This window comes from Dipteris shenzhenensis, chromosome 22 (genome assembly GCF_047967505.1).
Source record: "Dipteris shenzhenensis isolate YYH24624 ecotype China chromosome 22, Dip_SZ_1.0, whole genome shotgun sequence".
Taxonomy (NCBI): domain Eukaryota; kingdom Viridiplantae; phylum Streptophyta; class Polypodiopsida; order Gleicheniales; family Dipteridaceae; genus Dipteris; species Dipteris shenzhenensis.
The window spans coordinates 22,404,892-22,417,072 of NC_141617.1; the positions used below are offsets into that span (position 1 = coordinate 22,404,892).

General features: G+C 42.3%; 1 protein-coding gene across 1 annotated transcript; it reads left to right on the forward strand.

Moving 5' to 3' along the window:
- Positions 1–251: 251 nt before the first annotated feature.
- LOC147887881 (uncharacterized) lies at positions 252–4,094 on the forward strand. Its single transcript, XM_087393418.1, has 2 exons — positions 252–3,439; positions 3,523–4,094. Exons 1-2 carry the CDS (start codon positions 545–547, stop codon positions 3,655–3,657), a joined length of 3,030 nt encoding a protein of 1,009 aa, XP_087249544.1. The 5' UTR covers positions 252–544; the 3' UTR covers positions 3,658–4,094.
- Positions 4,095–12,181: the final 8,087 nt, after the last annotated feature.

Here is a 12,181-nt window from a genome sequence, read left to right on the forward strand (position 1 = left end):
CAGCATTTTGCAGCCGGAAGTGTGTCGTATTGGAGGAATTTCCTAGCATGTGCCAAGGGTGAGAGAAAGCAAGAGAGCATGAGACGCGAGTTGAGACTAGGAACTCGAGAGTGTGTCTTGTCATGGGGTCTTTCGAAAATTCCAAGAATGTCGTGGTGAAAAGGCAAGTACAGCAAGTTATTTTTTATTAAAATTTTAAATTGTAAATATATGGTGATGGATACGATACGGAGGAGGCCGGCATACGGTATACGAATACGTCGTCTCTCCCAAGTTTGCCGTCTTATCCAGGCCATCGCCATGACTGTTGCTTCAATCCTCCTCTTTCTCCATATCCTCTCCATCCTTTAGCCCAAATTCAACCTTCCAATTCTTCCTTCAAATTTCCCTCTTTCCCACTCTTACAGTTTCACTCCTCAATCCAGATTTCTGGAAACCCACAACCACCATTCCTTCACGACCTTGATTGGTCACCGCCATGTCTTCCATTGCTTGCATCCGTTCCGATCATTCATCACTCGTGATTTGTTGACCGGCCTGTAGTATGCCTCCCTCTCTCAGCTTTAAATTCTTAGGAAACTTGATAGGCCGATCGAGAGAGTCCGGGAACAAGGTCAATTCATCCGAGGAGGAGCAGGAAAGTGATCGCCGAGCTGGTAGCAAACGAGCAGAGTCTAATACGAGCAGATCGAGCAAGTCGGGATTTTCTCAGGAGACGAGCGGACTCGAGGGGGAAAAGGCGGCACGTTCGAAAGAAAGTAGCTCGCGCCAAAGGACGAAAAGGATGACTTCTCAGGATGATGGAGCAGGAAGGTCTAATGACGGCAGCTCGAAAAGCCTAGAAATTGCAGAGAAAAAGAGCTCAGGCCATAGGAAAAATCCGGCACACTCCAAGCAGACTGGCCCGTCCGAGAGCACGAAAAGAATTTCCTCAAAAGACACATCTAATGAGAGCAGGTCGAAGAAATCAGAAAAGAGCGAGAAAAAGAGCTCAGGCCATAGGGAAAATCCGGCACACTCCAAGCAGACTGGCCCGTCCGAGAGCACGAAAAGAATTTCCTCAAAAGACACATCTAATGAGAGCAGGTCGAAGAAATCAGAAAAGAGCTCTGTCCAGGGCAAGAAGCCGGCACTCTCCAAAGAGAGCAGCCGGCATCAGAAGACGAGAACCACAGCCTCTAGAGTTACTGGTGTTGAGAAGACAATGTCGCCTAACAAAGGAACCAGCTCCAAAGAATCACGGAAGAACGTCAAAGTTGTCCAGACCGTTAGGCCAGGGGAGATCTTCAAGAATCACGAAAGCATTCCGACTATGGCTGCAGCATACAAGCAATTTATCAGAACTTATCGAGAGTATCTAGATACAATCGTGGTGGACAAAATTCGCACAGAGGAGTACCCGCATTTGGAGGAGAGTGGCCATATTTGTCTCGATTACAGTGGCTACGGTCTTTTCTCTGAATCTCAGCAAAGATTGGACAAATCTTCTTCCTCATTTGGGCTTTCTTACATCTCCGGAAATCTCCCAACGCATGCGCGTTACGGAGGTGCAGACGAAGGCACTGCGGAATTCGACGTGAAGTGCCGGGTGTGCAACTTCCTCAACATCGACGAGGATGAATACAATCTGGTTTTTACAACAAGCAGGGGCTCTGCTTTCAAGCTTCTGGCTGAGTCATACCCCTTCCATCTCAGGAAGCGACTCCTGACGGTCTATGACTTCGTAAGCGACGCAGTGAATTGGATGGAGGAGACTGCGAAGAAGAAGGGTGCGACTATTGTCAATGCGTCCTTCAGGTGGCCTTCTCAACGTCTGTGGGCAACCGATCTAAAGAAGAAGATACTCGAGAAGAAGAAGAAGAAGAAGGACGTTGGGAAAGGTTTGTTCGTTTTCCCGGTGCAGTCAAGGGTGACGGGTGCCAAATACTCTTACCAATGGATGGCACAAGCACAGGAGAACGACTGGGATGTCCTGTTGGATGCCTCTGCATTGGGACCGAAGGTGATGGGATCTCTTGGGCTCTCCGTCTTCAGGCCAGAATTCATCGTGAGCTCCTTCTACAAGATTTACGGCTCAGACCCGACAGGATTTGGGTGCCTGCTTATCAAGCGTTCTGCAATCCGCTCTCTCCACACCTCATCAGCTGCCAGGGGAGTTGGAATGGTGAAGCTAGTTCCGTTAGCAGCTGCCCCAGTGATGTCGGACACATTTTCCAATGGGGTTGTGGAGGATGATTCGTATAAGCAAGAATGTGAAATCGAAGAAGAAGAAGAAGCAGAAACACAGACTCTCAGCAGAGCGTTGCCAAGGCGAGTTACAGACAGTGAAGTGATTCCCGTAGCTTCGTTTTCAGGTCCCATACCACGCTCCAATAGGGCCTTATCCAACAGGTTCAGGAAGGATCTTGCTGCTTCAAAGCCAGAAATTGGAGCCGAATTTGAAACCATCAGTTCAGCTTCTTTTCATGGTGCCCATTCTGAGGCCCAAGGAAAAGAAGCACCTAGTCCTTTCAGCCGTGATCTACATGCAGAAAGCCAGGAATGTTCAACCAGTGAAGAGCCACCTCATCTTACAAATACAGACATGGTCTCGCCTTTCAGGTTCCTAGACCGAATCAGCGAGGATATAGCATCTGATGACGACTTTGAGCCCGACCAAGCTGCCTCCTTTGATGCTGATGTTGATGAGGATAATGATGATGATGATGATGAAAGAGAGGTGTCTGATTCAGAATCAACATTCGACCATCTGAGAGTCGATGATTTCCAAGAGGCTGGCAGGCTTCATAGAAATGCTGCAAGAGGCAGGGATCTTATAGGTTTTGAGAGTGAGGAAGAGACTGTATCCGGATCATACAGAGGCTCCGAGGTGTCATCCCAGAGAGTAAGAACTTATGGGGGATCTGCATCTGCTTATTACATGGACAGTCAAAGAGATGATTCATTCGTGTACAGTGAAGATGCATTCCCTTATAAAGAAGAAGAAGAAGATGTTGATGATGATGATGCAAGTTCTGCTAGTGATTTTATCTCGAATCAGGCAAGGAAAGAACCAGAGATTGTGTGCAGAGGTCTGGACCATGCAGATATGCTAGGATTAAACAAGACCAACACCAGACTCAGATGCCTCATCAACTGGCTAATTGGGTCCATGTTGAAGCTCTACCATCCAGGCTCTGAAGAATCACATCGTCTGGTACAAATTTATGGACCTAGAATCACTTATGACAGAGGTGCTTCTGTGGCCTTCAATCTGTTTGATTGGAAAGGAAATCTATTACAACCCATCCTCGTGCAGAGGTTAGCAGACAGAAGTAACATCTCATTAGGGACAACCACGCTGCATCACATCCGGCTTCCTGAGAATTATGTGGATTGGCCAGGATTTCTGGAGCCAAACAAAAACAACAGTGTTGGCATACCTACAGTTGGGGGGCAGGTAGAAGGGGGAGGGAAATCTCCAAGCATAGAAGTGATAACTGCATCTCTGGGCTTTATCACTAACTTTGATGATGTTTACAGGTTTTGGGCTTTCTTGGCCAAGTTTTTGGATGCAGATTTTGTGGCAAAGGAGCAGTGGCGTTACAGGTCCTTGAACCAGTCTACTGTAGTACTCATGCAGGAGGCTACAAATTCGCCTCTGCATTGAGGACTTGACGGGATGATATAGGAATGGCCTAAAGCTTGCTGGGATGGTTGAGTCTGGCGAGGCAAAAATCTGAGCATTGAGATGATATAGCCCAAACTTGCTTTAGCACTAACTTGCTGGGATGGGTGAGGCAAAACTATGAGCTTTCCTTCCTTCTGAACCATGATCGATTGCTGTTGCTTCATCGTTGGGGACAGCTTGGCCAATGGAATAACTAGTGCTCAGTGCCAAAAGCTGTGGATGGAAAATAGGATTTTTGGTAAGAGAATGGGATCAATACAAGCATGGAGTCTTAATCCAATACAAGCATGATCACATCATCAACATATATGATAGTGAAGGCTATGATGAGCTCTCTTAGTGGAATGATGTATTGACTGACCTTGATGCCTCTAATGAAGCCATCAATGCTTCGATGGGAAACTCTTAACATTTTGTCTGTTGTCGTGGACAGCGTTCAATTTTGATTATTGTCGATGCTACTTGTTTCTATTTTTCTAAGTTGCCTAATTTTGTGTTTTGTAGTATTTGTAAATATTGATATTGATGGGAATTCATCACTTAAAATGTGTATGATATTTTTTAAAGATATGTTTGTATTCGTTTTAAGAATGTATTTCAAGGAAAGGACCATTTCTTTTGCCCAATAGGCTCGTTTTTAATCACTTTTTGAAATTTGCATGGGTAAATACACTTTTGTGATATCTTATGAGCAATTGCGTTGCTTGTCTTGGTTTTATGAAAGTTGGACTTTGTAGAATTTCACATTGACCTTCATTTTTTAAATGATGTATTCAAATTGAAAAGAAAATGTTTCAACTAGCTTGTGTTGCAAAAGAGGATCTATTGTAAAGAAGTGATAATCATCATGTTCTATTAATGTCAATTCATCTGTGTTTTGAATGTCCAAGTAATCTATTGTAAAGAAGTGATAATCATCATGTTCTATTAATGTCAATTCATCTGTGTTTTGAATGTCCAAGTAATATAAATTTCAAGAATATAAGACATACACATAAAAAATGCATTGTCTATTTGGAAAATATTTGTTTCTACGATTGTCCTAGATCTATAGGAGTTTTGCATGAGGATAAGCCATGGAGGTTGAGAGAGAGAGAGAGAGAGAGAGAGAGAGAGTTTAAAGAATTTAGAGCAAAATAGTAAATTGACATTAAGAAGCGACTGGCAATGACTTAGAAGTACAAGCGCCTTGAGATTTACAATCAAAAAGAAAATGAAGGGTATTCAAACGCCTTCATTTCTTATAGAAACATATCCTATAAACATTCCTTACATATTTGGCAAGAATCATCATTCAATTTTTTGGCTAGATAGCTTTGGTATCAAGAGGTGTATGTTTTGTTAAAGCATGTCTACAAAAGCATAAGGTAGCTCCAATATTTTGTCCACCCAAGGGTCTTTGAGTATAACCGCAACATTTGCACCATCTAATGTTGTTATAAGTTCTTTCAACTTTGGGATCTTTCACATACCAAACAATGAATTGTGTTGACTTACCTTGACATTTTATTATCCTCGTAGATGGAACATATAACTTCATACACTATTGAGTTAATCCCCATAATAGTCAATGCATTGCTCATCTCCAAAAGACAATGAGGATTTATTTTTAAAAAAAGATAGTTTATTTCAAAAGTAGGGAAAGGCGCATGATTAGAATAAAGATAACCTGATTTCCATTACCAATTTGTTGAATATGTGTTTGCAACAATTTGGACAAGTGTGAAGCTATTGACCGTACTTTCACTAGAGTGAGAATGGTCAAAGGAAGCATATTCAAGACAATGGGCTGTATGTTCTTCTCACATCCAACATTTTTTAGAATGAAATGGTAGTAGCTAGCAAGCTTGAAGCTTTCAAAACCTGCACATAATTGGATCAACAAATACTGTAGAAGGCAAGCTGCAATATTCAATGTGTTAACATATTTTTAGCATGAAATTTCATATTAAGAAATTCAAGGGCTTGAGCCTTGTTGTTATATGAATTCACTTTTTGTTTAAATGATATTTCCAACTTTATAACTGTGACTGCTAGTGGGAGATGGTTTCCCTCACCCTTGTTTCTTAAATCTTTGCACAGCTCTGTGTCTATTGATACTGTGGTAGTCTTTGGAAGAATAGTGGATCAACCATAAAAGACTCACTCGCTCTACCCTAGTGGATGGATCAAATGCCAAACTGAAGTCAGATGAGCCTCCATCATTAAACATTTTTGTTGTAGAGAGAGAAAATTGTGATTCTAAATCATGAGACAATCCCCTACCAAGGGGCAATCATTACCAAGGGGTTGCTTTTTGACTCCTTGGTTCGCCTAGCGGGGATGTACGACAGCCCTTGTTGGGGGCCATACTTGTTGGATAAAGAGTGGGCCCGTGTGGAGCGGCTACAGGTTCTCATGTTATCACGGATAATTTGTGGTAAGTCATCTGTTCCTCATCAGATCATTCAGGTTGAGTTTGGGTCACCCCCTTTACAGCTAGATGCTGCATTTCAGGTCATCACATATCTGTACCGAGTTAGGGAATATGGGGATTATACCTCAGGGCATAGCAGGCTACCATGGATAGCTCTATCCTCTTCTATGGCACTTGCAGCAGGAGGAGACCAGAGGTGCTGGTATGCACGTACAGAGATATGGTTTGAGTGATTGGGGCTCCACATGGATAGACTACCTCCCTTCCAGTACAGCATGGATGCTCCATTTTCTCCCCTCTCATCACACAAGGTCAACTAGGTTATCCGTGAGGATCTACTCCAGCTACACATATTTCGGACCTGGTTGGGACTGAATGAACTCCTGGTGAAGCTTAGCTTCTACAAAGATCACTTCTTACATATCACAGCAAAGGGTTTCATTGACCGACCAGGATACACACAGATTCATCTACCCCACTCACTGAGGATCTCTCTTGGGCAGTTTCGGGTCTCTTCACATAGACTTTGCATCGAGAGCGGGCATTGAGAGTGGCAGAGCAGAGTGACTACCCAGGGAGAGGCGCATATGCACACTATGTGACATGCAAGAAGTTGAGACAGAGGAGCATTTCATCTTCAGGTGTCTTGTGTACTATGAGATCCGAGGGCATTTCCACTGCCTCTTCAGGGATAGTTATGGGATTTTGGCATGTTTCCTCTCCTACCCCGACCAGCGGTGTTTGGCAGGTTTCATTCATGAGGCACTTAGGTACCGTGAGAGGATACTTCGAGCATGGAGACAGGAGCATACTTCTTCCTCGACTGATCCCTCTCAGAGCTCTATCAGGAGTTCTTTCAGCTAGATCACATGGACCCCCACGAGACGAGGCCTCAACATGACCATGACCCAAAGCCTGTGACTCGATAGCTCAGACAGAGGGTCGACACACAGATCACACTTAGGGACATCCCTTCCTTCTTTAGAGTTGGAGCGACTGACGGGGGTCACAGTAGCCCTGGTCAGACGCAGAGCTACGACCAGGAGATGTGCCAGGACCGCACCTCTGAGTGGCCGACAATGACTCTATTGCCGACTTCATGGCTCCACTGCCTCATCCATCCTGATATCTTCCTACTACCGATGATGATGATGATATTGATGATGATGCTAAGACTGATATATAGTCAACCATCGACATGACTATGTTGTACTTAGGACTTAGTACTGCCATTCTACATTTTTTCATTTTGCATTGGTATGGACGCTCATTTAGTAGCTCCACTACCACAGCTTGTTGTATCAGGATTTTCACGGTCTCATAGACCCATCGGTCTTCCGAAGACTTTAATAAACTTTCTTTCTTTCTCTCTCTCTCTCTCTCTCTCTCTCTCACTCTCTCTCTCTGTGTGTGTCCAAAGAGGGAACCATATTTTCATGTGTGTGTGTGTGCGTGCATGCGTGTGTGTATATGAGCATGTATGTATGTAGACATTAACATATATACTTACTTCAACTTATAAACTTTACTCATGCATCATGTCATTCACTACTTATAGATAAGTAAACATATAAAAATATAAATGTATAAATATGAATATACATGTGTGTGTGTGTGTGTCTATGAGAGAGATAATTAGCAGCTATATATGCAAACATTGACATATATATTTACTTCAACTTCTTAGCTTTACTCATACATTTAAGGCAGCATGCAATTCACTTCGCGCTTATTATTGACATAGATAAGAAGATATTGGCAAAGAAGACTATCTGTATGTCCTTGCAAGTGTGTGTGTGTCTATGTGTGTGTGTATGTGCATCATATCACATGGGTGGAATATGTGCAGATGCTAATTTATCTCCATAATGAGCACATTTGTTCATTTAGGCACTCGAACAACGACATCTTCTCACAAGTCTCTCTCTCTCTCTCTCTCTCTCTCTCTCTCTCTCTCTCTCTCTCTCTCCGGATCGACGGAATTTGAATGTCGCTCTTCTGAGTAACGTTTGATCTGTTGTTGCGACGACGGAAATCGAAGGTCAAAGCAAAACGGAGGATGCAGTTCTCTGGTGCTGGTATCTAGGATTTATATAGATAAATTCAATGTCTTCATGTAATCCATAGATATGGCTAAACACCTAGGTACAAATGTGTGGAAAAACGTTTGCATACTTTCCAGGAAGCCAGAAGAGTTCACAAAAAAATTCCTTCCATAAATGTAGGATTCTTGGTCTCTTTGGAGTTGGGAGATTTTTGTCCACACCTGAAAAGAGTCATTGTTTGTGTGTGTGTGTGTGTTTAAGGATGGTGTGACTGGGATCTAAAAACATTTCCTAAAAAATATCGCAACAAAAAGCTCACAAAAAGATTTTCCTGTATAAACGTAAAGGAGCCACACTCCCATTATACTAGGAGGCAGTTAACTCCAATAATAGATTGTGAAGTCCACTTACAAACGTGTGGGATAAAGGTGGCATGGATTTTTCTTCTCAATACATGTTGTTCTTGTCATTCTGCTCATGGCTTGATGACTCCTCCACGTAGTTGACCTATTGGTTCTTCAATTTGCAATCTTCTTCCTTGTGTCCCAGCTTCTTGCAATGGTGACACTTTGGTTTGTTCTTCCAGGCTTCATCTTTTTCCTTCCAGGCTTCATTTTGTGAAGTGGGCTATGTCTTCTTTTACAGTCTTCCAAAATTTTTGATGCATCAAGAGATGCCTCATTTGTGTAGACCAGGTGTGAAATCCTTCCCCAGTGAACTTGTTAACAGTTGGGGTGCGTATTGCCATTGCAAAGGTCTTACCAGTTGAAGCAACTTTCAAATCTGGCAGTGTCTAATTGCTAACAATTATTATGACTTGACAGCCGTGTAGAACTCAAAAAGACGATCACTTTTCCTTTTTGGAGCGTGTGCAAATTCTTCTTGGATTGCAAGTTATGGCTTGTCGAAGTTTTATGAAAAAAGAGGCCTTTGATGATGTGGCACAAGAATTCATATGTTGCTTACAAAGTGTGGTTGTGAAGGGACTGTGTGCTTAGTTGGCTGAGGTGGCATAATTATAACTTAACCATGACTAGTCTGGTTAACTTGACGAGAGTTGAGTCTTATCTGCCACGTGGCAAAACTTTGACCCCACTGCCTAACTAACCAAACCCAAGCTAGGCCACACCATAACAAACCTTCATGCCACGTGGAATTGCCACGTGTCCTAAGGTTTGAACCTTGGACTTGCAGAGAAATGGAATGGAGAGCTGTTTCGATCCCAAGCGGCGCAATTGTACTTGATTGATGGCAAGGAAAGCGTCAAGAGCTTCTCTGAAACCGGGTCTTCGTGGAGTGATGGAGGAAATGCGATGGCGTGCAGATCCGTGGATGCGTTACGTGTTGGAGCTTGGGGTCGAAGCTTAGGAGCTGAAGGGTTGCCGTTTGCATTGAGGCAGCTCAGTGGTCGTTGACAAAGGTGGTTGTCCTGTGGGGCTGTCTCTCATTTGTGGGAGCCATTGTGCCAGTCGTGAGCGAAGTTGTTGAGGTGTAATATCCCGTCGAGCCTGAGTGCTAGTGAAGAGCCGCGACTATGAGGAGCCGTCTGTGGCGGTTCTGCATGCGCCTTGGATGAGCTTGGCCATTGTGGCTGAGAGCCGAGCCGCTTGTGAGGTGTAGAAGGCGTCGTTGCTTGAGGGCATTGAGCCCGTAGATGTCTTGAGCGTAGTCTACAATCCGGTGGCTGCTTAGGACGTTGCTGCTGTAGAGCCGGTGTGCCGTTTCGTTGAAGGCGCTGAGAGGCTGGAGGACCCTCTGCTCTCTGGTTGAAGTCAAGGAGCTTGCAAATTGTCGCTGGAATTTAGATGCTTGCTCCCCAACTATATTTGAAGAGGCTCTTCTCTCTCTATAGGACCTCTAAAGATATCTCTTTCTCATAAGAATGCAATCAACACAATCTCTCTCTCTCTCTCTCGATGAACTAAGAAATACACAAAAGGTCTCTCTCTTGCTTTCAATCAAGGAACTCTCTCAATGGAGTTGAATGGACGGAAATCTCTCACATGAACGGAAATTTTCTCTCAACACAATGAACGAAAAATTATCTCTACGGAAGTGAACTTTCACAAGAACACTCGAGAAGCTCTCAATCTCTTAATCTATCACAACCTCTCTCACAAGGATGGCGCCTCAACAGAAGTCAGAACCATGCTCTGATACCATGTGAATAAAGTGGGATCATGCTAAGCCTAGTGTACATAAGATCAGTGTCAGAACTATGGAGGCTCAAAGCATATAGTGAAAACCATGAGGAGAGAGACACCAAATAGAAACACTCAATGCCTTAAATGTGAATGACGTTTACATTGATTCCTTGAGCTTGGGTGTTGAACTTCTAGAGGGTAATGTACTGGATCACCCTCTAAATGTGGAGAAATATGCTCATATCCCCACGAAGAGAGAGGATCATGAGGATAAACATTTTACTCTAGTATGCTACTTCTTGTTGCTATCCTAATTTATGTATAGACTTTGTATATACTATTGGAAAATGCTATTGAAATGTGTAGCACATAAATTGTAGTAAAAGAGCTTGATGACGCTCCCACTAAGAGATTTGAGTATGATGCCACTATGAAATCTTAAAAGCTAGATGACCGTGTAAGAATGTTTATTCTACTGCAATGTTGATTCCATCCAAATTTCACATGTTATAGTGATTTCTACTTCAAACAATTGTATGCATAGGATCAACTTGTCATAAGATGCCATGATGCTATCTATCAAGTTATTATGAATAACTTGTAACATGAAGGTTCCATTTTTTACCTAAGTATTAATACTTGCTTTAAAATACTATGATGTATAATGCTATGAGTATATTGATGTCGGGAAACTTATGCTTACATGGTAGATGAATATAGGTCCAAATTGAAACCATATAGCATTGTGATCATCTACTCAAATAACTTATGCAGGTCTCAATAAGGATATATAGATGGCAATAGAAAGTCTTCATATCCATCAACATAAGGAGCAGTAGAACATTTTAATCAACCATGCATGCTACCTCACTCAACATTAATTTCAACGAAAAATATTGAATCATTTTGCATTATTACAAGGACATATTCCACAAGGGTAGATTAACCTAATTGAAGCTATCTTTTCATTACTATAAATGCCCCCTTCACCACACATTGTGTACAATGTTGTTGGACAAGGCATATGCATAAGAGAAAGATCACATAAATCGTAGCATTTTTGAGAAACTACATAACACCAGATCCACAATTGTCTCAAATAGGTGGCCAATAATAAAATGTCATGCTTTATTGAATGTGATGGTTATATTGCCACATCGGAAGGCTTGCCACATGTTAATTGATGCCTCAAATGTAAAGAACTCAGAGACCTATATAGCTAGTGTATTATCAAAGATTATAAGAGAGTTAGGCCCTAAAAAGGTTGTGTAGGTTGTCATGGAGATAATGCCAAGAGTTGTAAAAAGGCGGGTAGAATATTGCAAAGGGAGTATACCAATCTATATGCATCTGCATGTTGTCCACATACTTTAAATCTTGCATCAAAAGATTAGTATTAACAAGTGCCATCATTCAAAGAGATTATTTGTGAGGCTTGAGATATCATGAAGTTAATATGATCGAAGAAACTTCTCAAAGAAATCTTTATGTCTCGTGATGGTTCTACCATGTTGCAATTGCCAACAACCACGAGATTTTTCCCATACTAATGATGGGCACATCTTAAATTGTTGTATGGAAGTCTTACAATTAGAACTTTGCATAGAGGGGAATGCATATGTTTTCAAATGCTAAGCATACACAATGAGGAAGGAATGGGAGGAGGAGGGTAGAAGAAGGAGGGAGAACACACCCACCAAAATAAGACAAGGTAGGCACCCAAGAACAAAGGATCTACTACCTAATGTCAAGCAGGGATATGTTTGCTAGATACCTAGAGAGATGATACAATTCCTATATTTCCAAATTCATAGCTAGAGGTGTGTACAAATGGGAGCACATACAATGACCCATATGATGCGACTTGTTATTGATGTTTAAGTGCCAATTCATATTTCACTCAAGG